This window comes from Cololabis saira, chromosome 16 (genome assembly GCF_033807715.1).
Source record: "Cololabis saira isolate AMF1-May2022 chromosome 16, fColSai1.1, whole genome shotgun sequence".
NCBI lineage: Eukaryota > Metazoa > Chordata > Actinopteri > Beloniformes > Belonidae > Cololabis > Cololabis saira.
The window spans coordinates 28,757,435-28,781,779 of record NC_084602.1 but is presented as its reverse complement, the minus strand read 5'-3'; the positions used below and the strand labels follow the sequence as shown (position 1 = coordinate 28,781,779).

Sequence of the window (24,345 nt, the reverse complement as noted above, 5' to 3'; positions counted from 1 at the left end):
TTTTAGTTTTTGCAGTGATCCATTTTACTTATCCTGTGAAGGACAGAGTCATATTGATAAGTTCAGAAAACTGTTTTTATTGTGTTTTGATGTATTTGATGTAAGCCCAGTGGATATTTAAAGCTTACAGAAGACTGCATTTAACTGCTGCTATGTCATTCCTGCAGTATTTCTGCAGGTGTTTTGGTCAGTGCTATTATTTGTAATATATTATATTATTTGTAATCAGCACAAATTATCTGTCCCCATATGATAAAATCCACCATCCCTCCTGATTTTCTTTTACAACTCGAGTACTGCTGGTATCACAGTGCACAATAAAGCATGCACCTGTCAGTTTAGCATGAAACCGAACAGACTGACATGATGGCTGCGAGGAAGCACGAGCAGCAAATCGGAAGCCGAGAAGGAGGTCAGCACCTGCGACGTGAAGTGGGCCATAGAAGAGCTGGAAAAACTTTCTGCAGACTGATTCCGTAACAGAAAGTGATTTCCAACCACATTTGGAAGAAGTGAGAAGAGTGGAGCAGGAATACCCTCCAAGCCTGGAGGTGGAGGGCCTGTTGTGGCAAACACCTGCTCCTTTATTACAAGACATCTCACTTGACCTGATGCATGCTTGTTCTCTTGTCTCTTGAATTCTGCCAACCAGCTAAAAAGCCCTGCAACAAAAAAGTAAAAAAAAAACGCCCTCACATATCCTCTTAAATTCTCACTCTCAAATGGAAAAAGCGTGAACATGGGTGGTTTTACTGCGCGTGAGCCTCAATCTATACGTTTTTCTACTCTTCTAAGAACATATATCTGTGCAGTCTATGATGTTTGGACCAACTTCCTGCCAGTGCAATTTTCGTAGCAGCAGATGTTCACCACAAGAGAAGCGATGCGGTCCGCAGCTAGAGGTGTCTGACATGTCAAAAAAGGCGACAGCACGGGCTCAGGGTGTATGAACGCCGACTTTACAGACATTTAGCTTCTTTGGAAGAAACGTGAAGGTGGTGGGATTTGTTGAGCGGAATACAGCTAAAAGTCTTTGAGTTGCATGCCTCAGACCTTCAGATTTTACTTGAGGTTATTTAAAACAAAAAAATGACCAAAGGCCAGAGTCTGATCTAAACAATGTACCTATGGCAAACAGAAAACAGAAACCACATCTTGAGCCCTTGTAAAACTTTAATGTGCAAAATAGCTGCAACATGAAAAACCTCATCTTTTTCTTTTTTTAACTGTATTGGAACATGCACATTTTTGGGAGAGGTGCTGTCCTGACCCCTTTGTCGTAGGAGCCTGTAACGTTCCCCCCTGCTAACACGCAGCTGCACAGCCAGCACCTGTTCAAACCCTGCAGAGCAACCCTCAATGTTTCAACGACAGGAAACTCTTTGGGTTTCTCCTCCACAGCGTTCGTGTGTGTGTGAGATCACATCAGCTATGCTTGCACCCTTTAGTTATTATAAGAGGAGCGGATGATGACATCTTCACACCCAAGCTCGCGTGGTGAAAAACACATTTTTTAACAAATAGTTCACGGGAAGAAATGAACGTTTGAAAATGAATATGTTGATGGAGGCATCTGAAATCTGACATTACCGGACGCTTGAGGAGAAGTTTTATTTTATTTTTAAGAGGTGAGTTTCTACCTTGTGTTTCCTTTTAGGATGAACATTTAGCTTTTGAACATAGATTAACCAGACTGACTGTAACAAACCTACAATCTAACAATGTCTCTCCCATTACAACGTAAAACAGAGAGATTTTGATCAACTATGAAACGTTTTGTATGTTTAAAACTAATAAAGTCCACTTTTAGATCAACAACTGTTTCTATCTACTAAATCTATAAAAATAAAAAAAAAGAAGCAGACTAGTTGCGTAGTGTACTGTACTGGGTGTGGGTTTTAATCAGAATCACAAAGAAAATGCTACAACATGGATAGAAAATATTATTATCATGTCTTCCGACCTCAGGGAAACTTTTAGGATAAAAATCTTTGAGAAGTCACACCTGTAACATAGACCAGCCTGTTGTGAATTAATATACAGTTACTCCTAACTTCTACGCTTTATTATTTGTGCTACAACAGTTGGGAGGATATCAAAATAATAAGAACGGAAATGTAAAAATATTTTAGAAATTTCGTTGGACATGTATGAGCGCTTGTACTGTAAATGCAAAATGACGATGAAAATGAATTCTAATTCTAATAAATCTTTTATTTGTTTTGACTTTTATTTCCTTACAGGCATTGTGAACCCAGATTTTTTCAAGATATTTCACGTTTTTGGGTTTTCCATTGACTTCATTATGTGGTTTGACATTTGTGGCCTCTATTACACTCTAAGAAAAGGTTTTGGCTGTAAGGCTTTTACCACTACTGCCTTACCTTCTTAAAACACTTAGGGGGCATTCTGACACTGAAGACATTAAGCGTTTCAGAGTAATATTTGGTCCCATTTCTTCCTGTAAACACAACCTTAGGGTGTCCAGCAGTAAAGATTCTTGTGATTTATATACATATTTACAGTTTCCGTGTTTTTTCCCCCCTCTGCATTAATGCTGCCATCATAGTCGTGGAAATGACCTTCGTCAAGGGCGTTGATTGGACCTCACCCCTTCGCATCCTGGCTTTTAAACTTGTTGCTGGCATCAGTTTACATTTATGTCTTTGGTCCAGAGCTCCTGTGCCCTAACTCCCACCTTCATCTGGATTCTTCAGACTGCTTTGATAAATTGTCTAATAGTATTATAGAAGGAGAAATATTCAGAGAAATATCAATCAATCAATCAATCAATAACTTTATTTGTCCCCAATGGGGCAATTAATTTTGCAGCAATATATACACATATACACATAGTAAAAAAAAAGGACAACGAGTTTAAATCTAAAAATCCACAACAGCTACCTTTTCCTCGTGGAATTGAGAAGGGAGATGGCAGAAGGTACAAAAGAATGTTTATATATATTAGTTTTGAGAAGTGGAAGTCTGAGCAATGTACCCGATGGGAGAAACTGAAACTCTTGATGTAGAGAATGGGAACAGTCTGATAGGATAGTTTTTGCTTTCCTATACAGCTGTTTGTTATACAGGTCCTGTAGAGTCACCTGAGCAGAGCCAATTATTTTGCTACAGACATTAACCACCTTGGTAAGAACAGTTTTCTGCTTTACCCTAAGTGACGAAAACCAACAAATGAAAGAAAAAGTTAATACAGACTCAATGAAAGAGCGATAAAACATGGACATCAAGTATGAATCAACATGGAATTTGGACAGTTTTCTAAGACAGTACAGACGCTGCTGACTTTTCTTGTAAATTAAGTTGGTGTTACTCGCAAATGTCAGCTTATTGTCTATTATAGTTCCCAGATACTTATAGGACTCTACAATTTCTACATCTTGTCTGTTATATTCAAATCTCTCTTGTCATTGAGGAACGTTGTTTTTCAGCATCTCAAAGATTATCTCGAACATCTGTTGACAAAATGGAGATGTTCCGCCCCGCGTAGCTCCTGTGAGAGTCAGCCTTTCATGGATACTGCTTTTGTCTCACATCATTATCACCTGCTGACATCACCAGGTTGAAATAACGTTGTTACTTTTTTCACCTCCCAGCTAACACTAAATTGTCTTTGGGAATGTCACACCGAAAATGACTAAATTGACATGTTTGAACAAATTAATTGAAGTTAATGAAAAAAAAACCCACAAAACATCAATTATCTTGGGTTCACACTGCTTGCAAAGACAGTAAATGTATAAATCACTTGTTTTACTGATTTAATGATGTACTTAAAGTTCATTTTTCATGTTTTCATGCTTAATATGTAAGAAAAATAAGCAAAATGTTCTCATTCTTCTTCACTTGTCTGTATGAACGATAACAGTCAACCCTGTTTATTGAAAATGGCCTTGAGTTGCTAATAATAAGACGTAAAGGGTAGTCCCTCAGTGGAAAATGCTGACTTGTGTGAGTCACAGTGTGTGGGCTTGGTAGCTGATAATTCACAAACTTCTTGCCCCAGTGATCCTGCTGTGATTCGTTCGGAGGGTCTCTCTGCAGCAGTGGTGGGTTGTAAGTGCTAGGTCATGCCTCCTTCGCTTTTTCTCACGGGTTTGAGCCTCAGAGACAGAGAGCTGCTGCGATTAGCCCACTGACCCTGTTCTGCAAGCGGCCCAGTGGGAATCAGCGGAGCTTGAGAAAACAGACTCATGCAGCGCTTGTGTAAAACACTTTAAGGAGCATGTGCAGACCACAGATTATACAAGATTAACATTGCTAAGGGTTTTTAGACACATAAGAACTAGAGCACCTCGAGCCTTTTAAAAAAAATTGAACTTTTTACAGGAGTTTAGAGTGTTATTTCCGAGTTTCACGGTTCATCCTCCATTTTGAGCCACACGTGTCTGACAATGGCAGTTTTTACAAACATTTTCTCTTGACTGACAGTGTCTTCCTGTGCTAAATGTTCAGCTTTCTTACGAAGACGGGCCTTTTTTATGATTTCTTTTTATGGAAAGGATTCAAAATGTATTTTATAACATAAGACTATTGTCTTGATTTGGTTTGAAACCCATCTTTCACTAAGAACTTCTCCCCTAAAGGCCAATAACAACCATTTTTCATTTTCAAACTGCAGAAAAGATGGGATGTGCTTGCAGTTCCGACTCAGACAACGAATGGATTGAGAACTTGGACGAAATGTGTGAACACTGCAACTGTCCAATTCCTCCACAGTCAAGCAATACAGTAGGTGCCCAATTTATGGGGTATGTGGTATGTGTTGGAGTCGGTGGACTGTAGGCCTGGTGCACTATTAAACATTATAAATGAGCTTTACATGAAGATTTTTGTCATTGTATGTATGTATGTGGTTAATGACAAACAAACATGGACTGACTGTAACACAAGCGTGGAGGCGTGTTCAGTCTTTATTGGTGAAACCATGTAAACACATAAAATACAATCAGCCAGTCAGTGTGTAGAGTTGTATAACTTACATAACAATGAGGGAAGCTGTCTTTTGTGTGTGTGATTGAAGCTGATCTTAACTTTTCCCTAAGTGTTGCTTGCTTCCTCTTTATGACTAAGATGTCCCGTTAGATTAAAGGTAAAGGAGAAAACCATCTGTGGGGCAAAACAATCAGCTAAGTTTCGACTGGAGGAGAAACAAAAACCCAGCAGCTGGGTATCACAACAGAAATCTAGAAGCTATTCCAGTGAATATGACGCATTGTACTCTTTCAGCAAGTCACTGTTTTACTGTTAATCAGGTAAGCTGAATATAAAAATGCAAGTCTCATTTTCTAAAATGTTCTTTTTTTATTTGTGTGTGTGTGTGTGTGTGTGTGTGTGTGTGTGTGTGTGTGTGTGTGTGTGTGTGTGTGTGTGTGTGTGTGTGTGTGTGTGTGTGTGTGTGTGTGTGTGTGTGTGTGTGTGCCAGTACACAGATCAGCTGATTCCGTACCACTCACAGTATTCTCCTCCGACATCACCTTTGCCAGGTATATTCTGTTTGTATATGTGTTTTAAAAAAAAGAAAAAAAAGAAAAAAACATTTGACACTCTTATTTCGATCAAATCAATCATTATTAAAACAATTGGAAATATAATTAAATGTGCAATGTGACACGGGTTTTGAGAACAATTTTTTCCCCTCCAAGTAGTTGAGTCTACACTTCTTTCTGTCCTTTTTTACATAAGATTATTAGGATGAAGGTTTCTATTTTTTTTACAATTTGTTCCCATAATATTCTTTATTTCTACTTGATTTTCAGATTTTTTTGTTTTCCATTGCCCTTTTTGTTGACATGACAATAAGTATTGATTCTATAAAGTGCTATGCTTGCATCACTGGCGACTCAGGCGCCACGGCTGAACCTTCACGGTCTTCATATGGAGGCTGCTCCGGGAGCGCAGGGGTCTTTGTCAGTGTCAGCACAAGCATGGGCGAGACACCGAGCCTAAAATGCGATTACCATTGTTAAAAAATACACCTCAGACTACTAATGGATAGTTACCTGCCACATGTCTCATATACTTTATTTTCAGTATTATTTTTCTGTATTGATGACAAATGTGCATCTCTCTGTGTAGCTGGATTCTCTGCTTGGACAAAAAAATAAATAAATAAAAGTAACAACAAAATGAGACAACTCAAAGCAAGAAAAAAGCAAACTGACAGCTTTTTATAAAGAGAAAGTCTTATATTAAATAAAAAAGACTTTTTGGAAAAACCATGCAATAAAAAAACTTTTTTCTTAAATTAAAGCTCAATAATGTAATTGTGAAATAGTTTTTATTCATCTCAGCTAACTAAAACTAATCATCTTTTTCACGCAGACAACATTGGAGTGGCCATATACAGCTACGAACCCCAACATGAAGGTGACCTGGGCTTTGAAAAAGGAGACAAGCTCAAGATCCTCAACAAGTGAGCAGTTTAAACAATGAAATTAAAAATAAAACTCACTTTTGTAAGGCAGAATCAGTTCCTTCGGTAAGGCGAAATATTCACGAGTACGTGCAGCTCAGTGGTGTGCGCTTGGAGCCACAAGCTTAAGCGTCCTGGAATCTACGTGATTTTTGGTTGTGTAGGTTCTTCTTCCTCTTCTGACATGAACTTGTGCAGACTGAGAAGAAATAAATACCCAGACTAAGCTGAAAATGTCAAAGCAACAAACTGCAGTAAAAGGTTTGAAATGTATGAATGGGAAATCCTAATTTCATACTTTAAATGTGGTAACTTTTGTGTTCTTCATGCCTCAAAAACCTATTTTTAAAAGGATGTAACATAATTTCTTTTGTGATAAGTCAGGTTTTAATATTTCTCCTTACTTGAAGAAAGTAAGCTTAACTAACAATATTTTGTGCTCTTTGTCAGTTTAAAAGATCCTGATGGTTAATGCTCTAAGCTATTTAGTTAGAATGTTTTTATTTATTAATTTATTTCTGTTGTGGACAACTTCTGCTCTAGTGCAGTTGATTCTAGTCATCGTGAGTAACAGTAAATGTTACAGTGAGAGCGATGCTGAAGATTAGCAACATATAGAGCCGTCTGTCATTGCTTGCCCGGGTTTATTTGCATCTTGCATTATTTTTGGAATGGACAGCGATTATGAAATGCATGATCGGAAATATATCCAAATCAGAGAGAAAACAACGTAAGTTAAAAAAAAATGGATCTAAGTGAAAGTCATTTTTACTTCTTAGGCCTAGGATTTACTTTATGCTGACAAGTTTTTAACACTATAATTTTAATTAAAACTGAACAGGTTAAGTTGATGGCAAACTCATATTAAGCATTTACATCGCTGGTTATTATGTGCCCCCCAATTAGATCTGTTCTGCCGCCGACTCTGTTTTAACCTCATCTGCCGTTCTTTTTGTCTTACCAACTGCATTTATTCTATCGCAGATTTTTTCCGATATTGCGTTTCTTTTGGTAATGTTTAAATGTCTTTGCTGTAGTTCATGAATGTGTTTATTTGCCTCTTCCACTAATATTTGTAACTCCAACTCGTCAAATTTCATTTTGCGCTTGCTACTATCTGCTTTCCATCCAGACTCTCCATGGCGCAAAGTTTGCGCTCGCAAACCGTAAGACACGCAACACCTCATTTAAATACTGAGGTTTGCACCTGTTATCAATTGCGCACGCAATCTTAGTTGATCACCCGCAAAACACACAACAACAGCACGCGCAAACTTTTTCAGTGCACACGCAATTTAGTACTCTTTATTTAGGATCTTAGTAAATCGGGCCCTTAGTTCTGCTACAAACAGCATGAGGCTAGATATCACTGGGGAAACTGCCTCTAGTGGACTTTTCTATAATTTTAGGGCTGTTTTTATTGAAAAGAAGAGAAGTTCAGATTTTGAGATGACTGTCAAAATCATCAAATTGTAAATAAATGTAGTATTCTACATACTTAACCTACTTACTCTAGTGCTCCTATTATAGAACATTTGACAGTAACATTTGCAGACTAACTGGTGGTTCTACTGCTGTCTCCTCTCACATCCAGGGAGGACCAGGAGTGGTACCTGGCGGAGTCTCTCACCACGGGCCAGCAGGGCTACATCCCATACAACTTCATTGCCATGACTACAATGGAGACTGAATCGTATGTGACACAGGAAACATAATGTCACCGCTCTCAACACCAACTCATCTCACAGAACGCATGCAGCGTTCCTGAAGGAAAGGAAGTGGTTATAGCTCAACGTTTCAAGCTGTGCATTTCTGCTGCAGGTGGTTCTTTAAGGACATTTCTAGAAATGATGCCATGAGGATCCTCCTCGCTCCCGGGAACACGCAGGGCTCCTTCTTGATTCGAGAGAGTGAGACAACCAAAGGTGAAATAGCATTTTTTGTAATTCCTTATTCTGACTATACCAATTAAATGATCTGCAAATACCCTCCATATGTTAAACTCACGTAAAGATTCTTATGACTTGTCACTTCGATGTTGCATCCTTTACTTTTGTTATCAGTTGAAAGGTTTCTCTTGGAAACGGAGCACCAACTGTGGAATTCACATCAAGTGTGTCATAAATCGATGTGTTTAACCATGTCTGTGTGTACTTTTGTGGGACAATGCTGGAGGTAGTAACTGAGCGTCAGCAAGTCAGTGTTGTCATTGCCATAATGTCGTCAGGGCATCACTTGAGAGGGGGAAATCTCTCAGAGATGGGAACTGGGGTGTAGGGAGAATTTAGGGGAGCTGCTTACACAAGCATCGTTTTTGTAAGGTACTGGTGAAGGAGTCAACCCCAGGAGGGAGAATAGCCTTATACAGCCTTATATAAGTCTATATAACTGTGATGGATACCATCGATGCATTGATCCATCACCGCAAGAACAAAAGTGATAGAGTTGCACTGCCAAGACAACATTTCAAATAGATGCCCCTGGAGACAATCCAGCTCATAAGAGTGGAATGTTAAGATGCTGGCAAGTAAGGTATGCATGGAACGCCACAACCAAGGAGCTGGAGTATACAAGAACATCTGTACTGAGTAGAGGTTGGAAGCCCCAAAGTCAGGATGGGAGAAACCTCCAAGAGTGGTGATCCTATTGGATTTCCAAATCCAGACATTAAAACTAGTGATGGCCAACTTAGTGGACATTGTGGTGGTTAACAAATTCCAGAAAAAAAAACTGGTGATTGACGAAGCAATCTCATGTGACCGTAACATCTAGGACAGCGGTCGGCAACCCAACATGTTGAAAGAGCCGTATTGGACCAAAAACACAAAAAACTAATATGTCTGGAGCCTCAAAAAATTAAAAGTCTTGTATGTATAAGCCTTACAATGAAGGCAACACATGCTGCATGTATCTATATTAGTTATAACTGGAGGAAGATTTCTTTTTTCATTATACACTTCGAGAAAAAAGTCGAAATGTTGAGAAAAAAGTCGAAATTTTGAGAAAAAGTCAAAATGTCGAGATAAATGTTGAAGTACAATCTTGAGAAAAAAGTCAAAATGTTGAGAAAAAAGTCGAAATGTTGAGAAAAAAGTCAAAATGTTGAGGAAATAGTCAAAATTTTGAGAAAAAGAAATGTCAAGATTAAAAAGGAAAGGAAAAAGAAAGAAAAAAAGAGAAAAGAAGGAAAAAGAAGAGAAAAAGGAAAAAAGAAGAAAAAAAGAAAAAAGGAAAAAAGAAAAAAAAGGGAAAAAACAAGAGAAAAATAGGAAAAAAAGAAGAAAAAAAGGAAAAAAAAAAGGTCAAACATTTTTGAAAAAGCTCCAGGAGCCACTAGGGCGGCGGGTTGCTGACCCCTGATCTAGGAGATGTTGGAAAAAATCAGTTGATAGAAGAGATGGAAAAAGAAAGTGAAAGGTGAAGGCATCAGTGGTGCAAGGGGCAGTCGGAGCTGTGACCTCCGAGCCGGGAGTCTGGCTCCAGCAGACCCAGGGGACAGCGTCACAGCTCTATGTCCAGAAGTAAGCAGTCCTAGGAAAAGTTAAAATCCTGCGTCAAACCCTCAAGCTCCCAGGCCTCTGGTGGAGGACCGGGGCTTGGATCTTAAACAAGTTTTCATTCTTGTTCAGTTCTTACGATGAAATCTAGCAAACCTTAATCTCAGTGAATCTGGCTGAGCTTTCTGTTCTGAGGCATTTTACACATATACAATTATTTTCATCAAATCTCCTTTGGCTTTTCTTCCAGGATCTTACTCATTATCAGTGAGGGATTTGGACCACATCACGGGTGAAGGAGTGAAGCACTACAGGATCCGCAACCTGGACAATGGCGGTTTTTACATCACAACCAAGATATCCTTTCTTTCCCTGAAGGAGCTTGTACAGCATTACTCACGTGCGTAGCACCTCTTGAAGAGACAAATTCAAATAGCTGCTAAGTGAGAGGTCCTAATGTGAATAAAACTACACAAATCTCCGCTTTCTGTCCCCCAGGTGAAGCAGATGGGTTGTGCACAACCCTGTCGAAGCCGTGCCAGTCGAGGGCCCCGCAGAAGCCCTGGTGGCAGGATGAGTGGGAGATTCCCCGTGAGTCCCTGAAGCTGGAGCGCAAGCTTGGAGCTGGACAGTTTGGAGAAGTCTGGATGGGTGAGCTGTCTTCCTTTTGCATGAATTTAATCAAGGATCAAGCTGTTGACAGAACCTTAAACAAATACCTGCAACAATCGATGAACCGCAGCAACGCTGTGAAAAGGTGTGAGCCAAAATTCCTCCTCGGCAGTGTCAGGCTGATAGCATCATACAGAAGACAATGGCTGTTCCTGCTCAAAGCGGTTCTACGAGTTGTGGATTCATTATGTTTACTTAGTTTGTCACACACTGTTTTTACTTCTTGGCACGGCAAATACTAGTACAGTGTCATTTTATCATGTTCTCTGCTGTTCCCTAATTTTAAGACCCGTTGTTGTGCCAAAAAGTGATTGCCTGCCAGAATCTGATTTCTCTCCTGAAAATGGGTCTTTTTACCTGCCAAAAATTGATTGAAGGCCAAATACAATTAATGAAAGGTTGTTTCTACCTAAATATGATTTGATCTCATTCTTGAGCTTCATAATATAAACACTAGAGCTCACAGGATTGCTTTTAACTCTTTTAAAGGACCATTACAACACAAAATAGGCATTTTCACCTGCCAAAAATTGATTGAAGGCCAAATACAGTTAATGAAAAGTGGTTTCTGCCTAAATATGACTTGATCTCATTCTTGAGCTTCATAATCTGAAAATCTGACGTTTTAGTGCTCTCGCTCAACGGGCTGCTGTGCGCGCTCCTGCGGTCAGAAATCAGATTCTGGCAGGCAATCACTTTTTGGCACAACACCTTTAAGGATCAGATGCATTTTTTTTTTCTTTTTCACAGCCGTAACCTCTCGTGTAAAGAAATTGGCTCCTAACAATAAATCCATGAATGTCTGTTGCGATAAATTTATAAATCAAATCAGAACCCTGTTATAACTCATTTGAAGAGTTAACCTCTGCTCTATTTTCCGTCTTCATTATACATCCCAAACAAACCGCTGCACAAAACCCAAACATTACCAACCACGGAGCCTGTTCTCGTTTCACTGCCACTTTCTGTTTGAAGTATTGTCTTGCCTGCAGTCAGGGCACTGTTTGTTTCCCCGGCTCCATCCAAACGTTGCTCCAGTGGCACTGAACTCAGAGAGTCAGCGACTGTGAAGTGTTTACTCATGTTGTTTAAAGTGAAAGCACAAATGTCATAATCATCCTTTATTACAAGATTTTCACTGTAGATTGTAGAAGCACAGAAATGTTTTGAAAGGTAGATAACATGCATTTCCTGCGTTGCTGTGCTTCATGCATGATGTGAGATTTTTACAGCTTTAGCAGACTTTGACGTGAGAGCGTGTTAGTGTACCAAAGCAGGAATGAGATGTTGTTTTGCAGGAGTCATGCGAAACAGTTTCTAATGCGGCACATGAGTCATTCTATAATTAGGGGTACATTTCATATCAACCAAAAGTGACAAAATCACTTTTCTTTTTTGATAAATAATCTAGTTGTTTCCATAATATACCCCCTAAATGTGCTAAATTCATTAATTGCCAAGCTTAAACTCTAATTACATATTAAATATTTTAATGAAAATAAACATTGGACTCATTATTTTGTCAACCGTGTTACGGACAAATGTTGTGTCATATACAACAAGAACTAGGTACTACACATTTGATAATACATTTGTTTGAAAGGTTTTGAGTCTATTCACCAGGGGTTTTAAGGTTGCCTGTCTAACTGATTTGAAAATATGAATTTTGAGCTTCATAATGGACATTCTATGGGATGTTATCAGGAGGGATTCATATTTTTTTCCGAAATAAATGCATATTACACTGAATTTAGAGTTATTCACCAATCTTATGTAAGACCTCCCTCTCTACAGATATCCCCCATCTTTTTTGTTACAGTTTAGTCAATATTTAAAAGATATATGACACAAAAACCATTCATAACACAGTTGACAGGCAAAAATTACTATGTAATTAGGCAACTCCTATGTAATTACTATGTAATGTCTGTGTTATAACAATAGTTCATGAATGTTTTTTTATCAACAACACTCAATATAAGCATAAAAAATGAGAATAAACTGCCAACATTGTCAACCGTGTTAATCCCTGTCAACTGTGTTACAGTTGGGTAACACAGGTGGGTAACACAGTTGACAGGTAACACAGTTGACATTTCGGCCATTTTAGGGCCTTGTGCTAACTGCAGACCTTGGACCTGTCACTACATGGCCTTGATCAACTCATGTTTTTATACAGTTTCTCTGTATTTTTGTAAAAATAACATGTAAAGCAAGTTCACAAGAACATGTTGATAACACAGTTGACGATCAATTAACCCACTCTATGTGCACACAATAATATTGATGAAATATTGAAGAGGAGGAGTAGAAATTTACCACACTGTTTTCAAATCTCCCTCCCTGAAGGAAGGGACATCATATAATTTTGGACATGTGACTTTGGAGCAAACCATTGCTGATTTATAGGGGGTTTTTCAATGGGTAACACAGTTGACAGAGATTTCTCGGACACACACAAAGTGGATGATTTAATGTACATGCATGAACCAAATAGTTTTTAAAACACCTTTCTCATATTTTAATGATCATTTTGAACAAATAATTATGGAAATTAAATACAAAAAAAATGTATTTTAGTGTTAATCTGAAGAGCAAAACCTGACATTTAGCAAATCGGACAGCACAAAAACAACAAAATCCAGTATAGAATAAGCATTTTTTTTTTAATAAATGATGGAATCTGTTGACTTTTTTGTATTAAATGAAAGAGAAATGTGCCCTGATATAAAGTTGATCATTGCTTTAAGTGAATATTTAGTAAAATTGATAAATACAGCCCATGGACATGACATGTACCCCTAATTATAGAATGACTCACATATTTGATCCCAGCTGATGACAAAAGCAATGTGTTTACAGTCACATAAGACTTGACGTGTTTCCTCTGATGTTCATTCATGCGTAGCCGACAAAACATTTTTATATTCTATTAGCAGTATTCCCGTAAAATTAAATTGAGATCTTTTCATACATCTTGCAGTGTATGTAACTGACAAGCCACCCGTACTAGATGGCAAGAAAAGAAAAGGTCTTAATGGTGATTAGAGTTTGTCACTTCCTGTGAAATGATTTTAAAATGCTGATGTTTCATCCTATGCTCATTTTGTATACTCATTAAGTTAAAGAAGAGGAAATCATTTTGGTGATGACTATTCAGTCAGAGTGGACCGGGCTTTCTGGGGAAGTTCAGCCTCATTGAATTCTATTTTCACTGGAAGCACGTAAATAAGTTGTAGGTTATTCCCACGTTCATAGATGGAAGAGTATTAGGGCCATGCAGGATATAAATATTTGAGAGGGGAAGATTTTTTTTTTATTTTGCACTTCGAGAAAAAAGTCGAAATGTTGAGATTAATGTTGAAGCACAATTTTGAGAAAAAAGTTGAAGTGTCGAGAATAATGTTGAAGTACAATTTCGAGAAAAAAGTTGAAATGTTGAGAAAAAATTCAAAATTTCGTGAATAAAGTTGAAATGTTGAGAAAAAAGGCGAAATTTTGACTTTATTCTTGAAGTTGTATTTCAACATTATTCTCGACATTTCCATTTTTTTTCTCGAAATTGTACTTCAACATTAATCTCGACATTTCAACTTTTTTTCTCGACATTTCGACATTTTACTCGAAGTGCACAATAAAAAAAAAAATTTTTTCTCCTGTCAGGCCCTAATACTCTTCCATACATTCATAGATGGAAGAAAGTTAGAAAAAAAAAACACAAAAAAAACAAAACATAATTGTTTGTTCTTTGACTATCTGCGTCTACGAGGGCAAGCTCATCCTCCGCCCGGCGCTGAGGCAGGTGGCCCGTATGTGAACTACCAAGCATTATGATCGAGACCGAAAGATGTGGTCTTCAATAATGATTTAAAAACTCAGATGGATGGATGTGGGCTATGTTGTTCCAGTGTAGGGGAACGAGAGTCAAAACTAGTTTTGACTCTCGTTTTGTGCAACTCTATAAGCGGTTAGTTGAATTACCTTCATGCTCGAGTCGGAGCAAGAGCATGAAGCATCTTGTTCAAATAAGGAGGTTAACAATAGCAATAAAACATACAAAATTGATCCTGTAGGCACAAGCTTGCCAGGAGAGAGAACTCACTACTGGTGTTATGGGCCCTCGACCTCTTGCCTGTTAAAACACGAGCAGCCTCATCTCACCCCACACAGACTGATGTGAATGGTGCATCTTGCACCTTTATGTAACCTGCAGCATAATTTTCAAAGCCGTGGTTTTCTGTTGCCTTTTCTTTTTTTTTTTTGGTTTGAGGTTTTTTTTGCACCAAGTTTGTGCAGAAAAAGCAGGTCCTGTCACCTGGGACTGCAATCAAAAGGAAACCTCTAATATATGCTAGATGCTTTTAGGTGGGCTTGTGCGGAGGCAAGTCAGGATGTCTTCTGCTGTCAGCACATTGTTTATTTTTAAACCTCCTAAAACCCGGTTTACACAAATGTGGACATCACACCTTTGTTTTCTGTGTCATAATATTCAATTTCTTAGTGGGGGCCTGAGGCACTAGAAAAAAAAATCGCACCAGATCTTAGGAGGTTAATGATTAATGATCTATTAAATCTAACCAGCCTACGCTCAAATGTAAAATAATATTATATATAATATTATATATATATAATATAATAATATTACTTACTAGGCACACCTGGGTAAATTCAAAACCAGACTGTCTCGCCTGGTTAAGCTGGCAATTACTCTTTACATGACAGTCTCACAATATGCCATGAGACTTAGCTCATGTTTATAAGAAATAAGTCTTAATCTTCTCCTCTGAGTGCCTTCATACACACAACAGCTGGCACTCCTGGGAGTCTATCGGTTGCGTTCTCAGCAAATGCTTTTCAGTCAGTGACAATGCTCGTCTATTTTCAGGTGTCTACAACAATGACAGAAACGTGGCAATTAAGAATCTCAAGATCGGCACAATGTCGGTGGAAGCTTTCCTGGCAGAGGCCAACATGATGAAGAACCTGCAGCACGCACGCCTCGTCCGTCTGTTCGCCGTGGTAACCCAGGAGCCCATCTATATCGTTACAGAGTACATGGAAAACGGTAAGTAGTGTAACCTAGGGGCATCACATTTGTTCACAACACCCGACCATTAGGAAGGAATTCAAGATATCACTGGTAGCATCAAAAGAGTCTCAGGGTAGTCCTTGTTTGAAGATCAATTGAAAAGATATCCACGTGTATTCATACAGGCCCCTCTTGGACAGGTTTATTCAACGGAAATTCGTCTGAGCATGTCTGAATTGATGATTTCCTTAATCTCCCTCTTGTAACCCGTAAAGAGAGAGCTGTGAGAATGAGCTCTGTGTCTGGACTGAAGACAAAGGAACTGTGTTAGCACGGTTTCACACGAGTTCAGGATAAAACATGTTGATCAGAGTCTGGGTGGGAGCACGCGCCTGAACAAAAACTCCGGGTTGCCTCATCCGTTTCGCCTTTTAATGAGTCACGCGTTCACATGAAAACTCCACTCCAGTGATTCTGTGAAATTAGGGGAATGCCTTGATTACAACATCCATCGCTGCCTTGGTATTTATTAGTGTTTGATACGGTTAAGTGTTGAGTGCCGCTGTGGGATGACACCTAAAATAACAGAGCTACTGCAACTCTTCCCTCAAAAGCATGACGTGCCACTGAAGCAGTCTGGCCTCTGTCTCAGCTCCAGCTCATCACCCCTCCATTGCATTCACCGCTATGTGTGAAAAATGTTTCAAAGCAAACTTTCCCTTCTTTCCCGGACCCCTCCAGACAGTTTGCTGGGGGAAGAGCAGTATGTCATGGCCATTCTCAGTGAAGGGTGTTAAAATGTGTGAAACCCCCAGTGGTGCCTCACTCCCTCCCAGTGTTTAAATTACACTCATGTTCATACACACTGTATATGTAAACGGTTGTGACCAGAGGTGTCAAAAGTATTCACTTTCATTACTCAGGTAGAAGTATAGATACTAGAGTTTAAAAATACTCCTGTAGAAGTTGAAGTATCAACTCAAGTTTTTCCCTCAAGTATAAAAGTACTGGTTTCAAAACTACTTAAAGTATAAAAGTAAAAGTAATGGAAGGGGGGAAAAAGCCAGTAAGGACAAAAGCCATTGAAAATGAATGCATCTTAGTATAATGCAAATATATTAAAGAACCATATATGTGTACTATTGAGCATTAACATGTGTTTCAGAGAGCAGGAGATATGATGACTAGTTGCCTATAAGTATTGTAATGGTGCAAAAAGTCAAACTTCAGAGGCATGTTATCATTTATCCTAACCTTTATTGGAATGTACATCCAAGTTTAGTTGCAGGAATCTGAGGGAACGGATGTAAGAACAAAACTGGACAAGAACATCTGAAACAACCACAACCAAATTCACTCTATCTGGATGGAGCAATTTAACGGGATAGTTTTGTTTTAAAGGACGAAATGAAATGGCTGTTTTTAGAATGTAAGGAGTAAAAGTAAAAAGTCGTCTGAAAAATAATTACTCCAGTGAAGTATAGATAACCAAAATTTCTACTTAAGTAAGGTAACGAAGTATTTGTACTTCATTACTTGACACCTCTGGTTGTGACACAATATGAAAGATGGCAGTCCCCCCCCGCCCCTTGCATTATCTTCTTAAATAACATGGTAGACATGGAATTATAATAAATTGCAATTGATGATAAAACTGGAGAACAGTTGCAGACAGCTTCTGAAAGCTCATTCTACATCCTCAAAAAAGGTTTAAGAGCAGCATTTCAGATGATATGTGATCCCGTATCTTTTCCATTTTAACCTCAAGGGTCTTTGTCATTCTTTTTCTCCACTGGGAGATGCTGTCACAAACACAACAACAGCCTTGCAGCTGAAGTGAAAGGAGCTCCTTTGTGTTATCATCTGTGAGCGGCTTGTAAGCCGCCAGCACTGGTTCTACATGAGGCTGACTCTTTGTCTACGCCCCATGCGTAGACAGGACACAATTGTTGCTTCGGTTGGCAAGAGAGAGGTTGTCTTGGAGTTTTCATCTTTTACAGTTTGTCCCCTTCTTTTTTTTCCCCTATTATCGAAGACAACAAAAGAGGAAAATAACAGGCGTGTCTTCCTAGATTTCCTTTATAACCTTGACAAAGAGCGAAACCCTGGTTCTCAGACTTCAAAAGCAGTTCTTCCGGACTCGGGCAGAGGAGCAGATGCCTCCTCTTTCCTGGCACAGTGATCCCTCTCACAGTATTTCCTCTGGTTTTACATGGTTGGCCAGCACGCAGAGGCATTGTCCAGTCCTAATCAAAGGCCAGACAACGTTTGCCGTCAGAGGGTACATGTCAACTTGACCGATGTTCTGCGCACTTCCTGAAAAATGTTATCTTGACTGATTCGAGCTGCTATTCTGGGCCGGCTCAGTTTATTTGCGGCTGTGGGGAATCATGAAATTAATGGAAAATAAGTCATCCGCCTTCCAAACAAAGCATGGTTTAATTTAGCTTCAACAGAGTATTAATAATTGTGCAGAGAGACTGTGATGTGCTGTTCAGTTATGAGCAACTGTAAGGGCACACTTTAGAAATTAATTTAATTATCCAGCAGTCAAAGTCACATAACTAAAAAAAAACAACTGTAAAGTTACAATTGAGTATACCAGTTATTGCCACTACTTTTATGACCTTGAATGACTTCCTCAAACATATAAAGAAGTAAAAGAGACTCACCTGAGAAGGGTGTTGACCTTAACCAATGAGTTATGGTTTAATGGGGGAACGAGGGCTCACTTCCCTTTTCCTTTTGAACATATTGAAGTTGTTTTAAATTACCTCAAATCCTTGTTTCAACACCTTTTATCAGTACTATTTGCTCTCATGCAACTGTGAAGATGCCTCCAAAATGTGTTGGTAAGAAAAAAAAACCTGCATAATGCTTCAAGCTTCAAGCTGACCTGGAAGGGAAAACTCAAACTGTACCATAAAGTGTATGCGTGAGTGTTGCTGCGTCTGATACTGGAGCCAATCAGCAGACAAATCATTTAAGTAATACAATAATAGGACATATTAGGGTTATAGTGTTGCTTAGAGTCAGGAAACCAGGTTTAAAAGTCAAAGTAGCTTTATTGTCGATTCATCACATGTCAAGACATACATGTACAAGAAATCGTGGGAAGTGGGAAACGTCCTCTCGATTTCTTGTATGTCTTGACATGTGATGAATCGACAATAAAGCTACTTTGACTTTTGACTTAAAATTGAGATCTTTGGTTTGTGAGCAAACATTTAACAGCACAGAAGAAGGAAAAGATGGACTGTTTTCGAGGGACCAGAACTGAGTCCTGACCTAAATCCTCCTTAGACCTTTGGAGAGGGCTGACCTCCCTGTAAACATGAATGAGCTCAAAAGCACCACAGTGAAAGTGTCACAGATGCTATCTGCAATAGTTGCAAAACCCTTTAAGACACAAGGCTTTCTTAAGCCTCTTTAAAAGGCTTTTTGACAACGTTTCTGCAAATAAGATTAGTTGCAGTACCTTCAGATTGAACCAAAGTCTTTCCAAAACATTTTGATGAAACATGTTTTATTGATGAGGAAATTGTGGATAATGTACCAGACAATCCCATTGTGGTAATAATTCTGACCCACACAAAGTTCAGTGGGGATATTTACTGCACTCATGTCAATCCAGATCAGAAATGTGTTTATGTTAAGGAAAACCAAACCAAAATGAACCACTGGTTTACTAACTTGACTGTACTGTCCGCAGGAAGCCTGGTGGATTACCTCAAAACACCGCAGGGAAGCAACGTGCCCATCAACTCTCTGATAGACATGGCGTCTCAGGTAAGATAATTCTGTTTGTAGCCGTCTGCTTATTGCAACACCCGTTTTTACTAGGTTTACTACATTTCCTTTCATTTATTCTCTCACTTCTTGTTCTCTCACATGGTCCTTCTTGGCAGGAAACTGCCAACTGTTGTAATGAGGCTTATATTCGGCGTTAATCTTGCAGCAACCGCAGGCACCAGTGTGTTTGTGTGTTATGATCAATGCTGGCCTAGATGCAGTGGCACAAATAAAACGGTGGTACTTACCACGGAACAGGACAAAGAGTGGACAAATGTATTAAGCATTATGCCAGAACCTGAAACTCAAAATACAATTCAGATTGATTACTCAGTTTCTCTTTAAATGTGTTTCATCAGTAAACATTGAGGCCCTTTGTTACAGCTCCCCTGTGTATTTACCTGTCAAATTATTTGTTTGTTCAGTTTAACAAAATTTTCTTAAGATTTGAAGCTCTGGAGACAATGCAGTCTTACATGATAGTGTCATGATGAGTTTAGCTTGACAGCCTGAGAACAGGATGTGTGTTTCTGATGAGCTGGTATGACAAATGTCTTCGGCACGAGGCAAGCTGCATCCTGACATAGCTTGTCTTAAGGTTAAACTAAACTAACTTGACTTCAAACAGATCTGACAGCAGAGTCACAGGTACAAAAACCTCTATCTTTATGCATGATCATTCTTTACATTCAAATTATGCTTATAATTAGGCCTGTGATTCTTATGTCTAAAGATCGATTTTTTTTTTTTTCATAATTTTCACCAGGTGAACTTTAATCCCAGTAGTCGGACAAACAGTTTGTCATGACACTTCTGAAAAATGCCAGGTGCTTCATGGCAATATGTGTGCGTGGTGACAGAATAAATTAGATAAGCTACAATGATTTGTTTACTGCATGAACTGTTGCAATTTCTTTCTTTTTTGCACTTTAAATGGATATTGAAAGGCCTGTTTGAGTTATTTATTTCTTAGTTATTTCACAATAATTATTGTGAAATTATTATTTCACTAGTTATTTTACAGTCATATAATTCAGGCAACAGCTCAAAAAACCTTTTAAATACCACTAAGCCAAATCAATATCGAATCGGATCGAATCATGATAATCGATTCTGAATATTAAGAATCGTAATCGAATCGGTTCTTGACATTTGAATCGACACCCAGCCCTACTTATAATCCCTCTTTATAATGTTGTTTGTCACTAAAAAGACCACATGATGTGTTGTTGGTGTGGGAATGAGACAGGAAGACAAATTGGGGCCTCAAATCATAACTTCTATATGCTAAGGATTTGTGGGTGGTTAAGTCTGTGGAAATATGTCACATTTGTCAGCTCACACACCTGACACATGCATCTTTTCCTGTTCGGTGTACAATCAGATTTCCATCTGAGGTACAGAATTGGAAATGAGTCATATAACATTTGTCAAAACCAGACATACAGTCACAATGATGCTATGGTAGAACGGCTTCTTTCATTGTTTCTTTCTTTTTTTGTTTATACCACAAATTTGTGAGGGATAGCACTATGTTTGGAGTGGGAGGAGTAGCTCACTGTAGAATAGAGGTGAAAGGGGACCAACCACTGACCTGGGGAAGTGGTAAACTCCCTGGTCTGGTACTTTTTGGTTCGTCTGTCCAACACGGACAGACAACACACCGTGCCAGAAACACACATGGAGCCAGTCATGCTTGAAAACGCCCTGTGGTGATGTGTGTAACTCTGTGCTGCCCCCTGCAGGTGGCGGACGGGATGGCCTTCATTGAGCAGAGAAATTACATTCACCGAGACCTGCGAGCTGCCAATATTCTGGTTTCTCATGAGCTCATCTGTAAGATTGCCGACTTCGGACTGGCAAGACTCATTGAGGACAACGAATACACGGCCAGAGAGGGTAACCAGCTCTTCTGTGGCTGTATTCTAGTTTAAATCTGACCAAACCCATCTAATAAGTGATTACAAGTGCTTGGAGAAATCAACCAGCTACAAAGAACTGGACAGCTAATCTTATTTTTTATTTTTTTTAGAAAGGATCACATTGATTTATGGATTATTAATATTTTTATGGAATTGAATTGTGTGAATGTGTGTCTGTATATATGTATATGCATATATATATATATATATATATATATATATATATATATATATATATATATATACACACACATACAGGACTGTCTCAGAAAATTAGAATATTGTGATTTTCTGTAATGCAATTACAAAAACAAAAATGTCATACATTCTGGATCCATTACAAATCAACTGAAATATTGCAAGTCTTTTATTATTTTAATATTGCTGATCATGGCTTACATCTTAAGAAAACTCAAATATGCTATCTCAAAATATTTGAATATTCTGGGAATCTTAATCTTAAACTGTAAGCCATAATCAGCAATATTAAAATAATAAAAGGCTTGCAATATTTCAGTTGATTTGTAATGAATCCAGAATGTATGACATTTTAGTTTTTTTAATTGCATTACAGAAAATAAAGAACTTTATCACAATATTCTAATTTTCTGAGACAGTCCTGTATATAAATAATTGTATTTTATATATAATGTATTATATACTATATGACAATGTAAGGGGAGGCTGAACTTGATACGCTTTGCTTCCTTCAGCTCCTTCTCGAATGCTTGTGCATGTTTGAGACAAATCAAAATCCAATCAAAATCAAGTTTACTTTTCTGTTCACAGGTGCAAAGTTCCCCATAAAATGGACTGCGCCAGAAGCTATCAACTTTGGCACATTCTCCATCAAATCTGATGTGTGGTCATTTGGGATCCTCCTCACAGAAATAGTAACATATGGCCGTATTCCCTACCCTGGTAAAGAAAACAAAACATGCATTTATTTGTTCATTTTGATCCACTATACACATCTGTACAGAAGGTCAATTGTTATATTCCATGACAACATTTAACATTGTCTTCAGGTATGTCCAACCCAGAGGTAATCCAGAACCTGGAGCGGGGCTACAGAATGCCAAGACCAGACAACTGCCCCGAAGGACTATATAACGTCATGTGCCATTGCTGGAGGGAGACCCCAGAGGACCGACCCACTTTCGAGTACCTGACGAATGTTCTGGAGGATTTCTTTACTTCCACAGAGCGGCAGTATCAGGAGCAGCTGCAGTAGAAGAGACATGGAGACGCATGCACAGAATTTACTCAAACTATAGGCAAACTTGAAGGTGGATAATGCATTTTATGTTTGCTGAAGAATTTATGTCTTTCTACTCACGGGGGACAAACTGAGATGAACAAAATAAGAGTGCTTTGTTTTTGAATCAAACTATTTCTGAAAAGATTTTGAATATATATATATATATATATATATATATATATATATATATATATATATATATATATATATATATATAAAACAGAACTATGAGAAACAGCTGGATTACTGCCAGCAATAGAGAGGAGGTGATCATCATACTGCTTGACTAACCTGTGGACTGTTTGAAGTAGCTAAATGAGTGGCTGCTCTCTTTAAGCTTTTTATTGACATGTATATACTGCAAACTGTTTTGGCTGTAATAACAGCGTTGCCTTTTTGTAAAAAGAGAAAAAAGTCATAAAAGGATATTCTGTGTCGTTGCATTTCTTCCGGAAGATCCCACACCTCATAAAATAAACCAGTATAAGCCAAAATATTCTTCATGTTGTGTTGAAGTACATATTAAACACATGTACGTTTCTTTTTCTGAGCACTCAAAGAGGCTTTGAATGAAGAGCAGGTAGACGTTAAATATAACATGTATATAACTTTTATTTCCTCCGAATTGCTGCCATATTATTTAATTCTCCTTCATTTGAAAGGCAGCTTTGACATATTAGGTATCAGTTTGACAACTAGAGTTAATATCATACTGTACTTTCACCAGCAACTACATCACACAAATGGTGAGTGGTTTACCTAATAAGGTGAGTATAAAAAAGGAACATATTACAATGTAAATTATTATGAATTGATATCATTTGAATCCAGGGCCTTTGAATTCATCAGACTAGAAATATTCTGGAGGAGCGGAAGTTTGATGGAGAATAAATGAACGGATATTTGATGGATGAAGGAGTTTTCATTTTGTGGTATATTTCATTAAACATACCACAGTGTTCTGTGTATGTGCTCCATCCCAGTTTAGCACATACAAAGGTTATCAAACCAGAAAGTTTAAATGGGAGTTATGACACTAGTTAACCATATAAGTCGATTAAGACATTTTACTACGTGTACTTTATTTCATTTCATGTTCTGCGTTCTTTCTATTATTTTATATTCATTTATACAATTTTAAGTTGAGCAGGAAAGGTTTCTGTTTAAGAAAGATACTTATTTTATTCAGTTCATTTTGTTATTTTGTATTAAAGTGAATTGCTGGATAATAATTTGTTTTCCATGTGTTCATGGCATTCAAAAATATGCATCTAATTCAATTCAGGTTCGAGTCAAACAGTTAAAAAATCGTTTCACTCACAAAAAAAGGGGCTAAAGAAATTCACCACGCCAGGAAGGGTGAAGGAAATCAGGTCGGCCGGCCCTGCCGATGAGGTGTCCCTGATTTATTTTTCAGGGAGTCGGCAGCATGCAGCGTAGACGCCCCATCGAGCGCTGCTGCGATACGTCAACGTTGCCGCCATATTGGATGTGGCAAGACTGCGCTGTAAACTATAAATTGACTTATTTTCATTAAGTGCCTTTCTACAAATACATTTACGTTTTACGGCTCATTTATTAATTCACACACGCATTAAAAAACTTGGGAAACAGTTTGGCACCAAATATAATATATTTAATTTTCTCAGATGGCAGAAATAAAAACTTTATTGATCCCACATAGGAGTAATTCATGTTATATCAGCTATAGAGAACAAGGTAGTGCCGAAAAACAATAT

At 38.3% G+C, this 24,345-nt stretch overlaps 1 protein-coding gene across 1 annotated transcript; it reads left to right on the top strand.

The window, feature by feature from the left end:
* The first annotated feature begins 1,193 nt into the window (after window positions 1-1,193).
* lck (LCK proto-oncogene, Src family tyrosine kinase) lies at window positions 1,194-22,831 on the top strand. Its single transcript, XM_061744496.1, has 13 exons — window positions 1,194-1,628; window positions 4,640-4,749; window positions 5,444-5,504; window positions 6,343-6,433; window positions 8,028-8,126; window positions 8,255-8,358; window positions 10,181-10,330; window positions 10,429-10,581; window positions 15,488-15,667; window positions 19,344-19,420; window positions 21,169-21,322; window positions 22,135-22,266; window positions 22,374-22,831. Exons 2-13 carry the CDS (start codon window positions 4,645-4,647, stop codon window positions 22,577-22,579), a joined length of 1,512 nt encoding a protein of 503 aa, XP_061600480.1. The 5' UTR covers window positions 1,194-1,628; window positions 4,640-4,644; the 3' UTR covers window positions 22,580-22,831.
* Window positions 22,832-24,345: the final 1,514 nt, after the last annotated feature.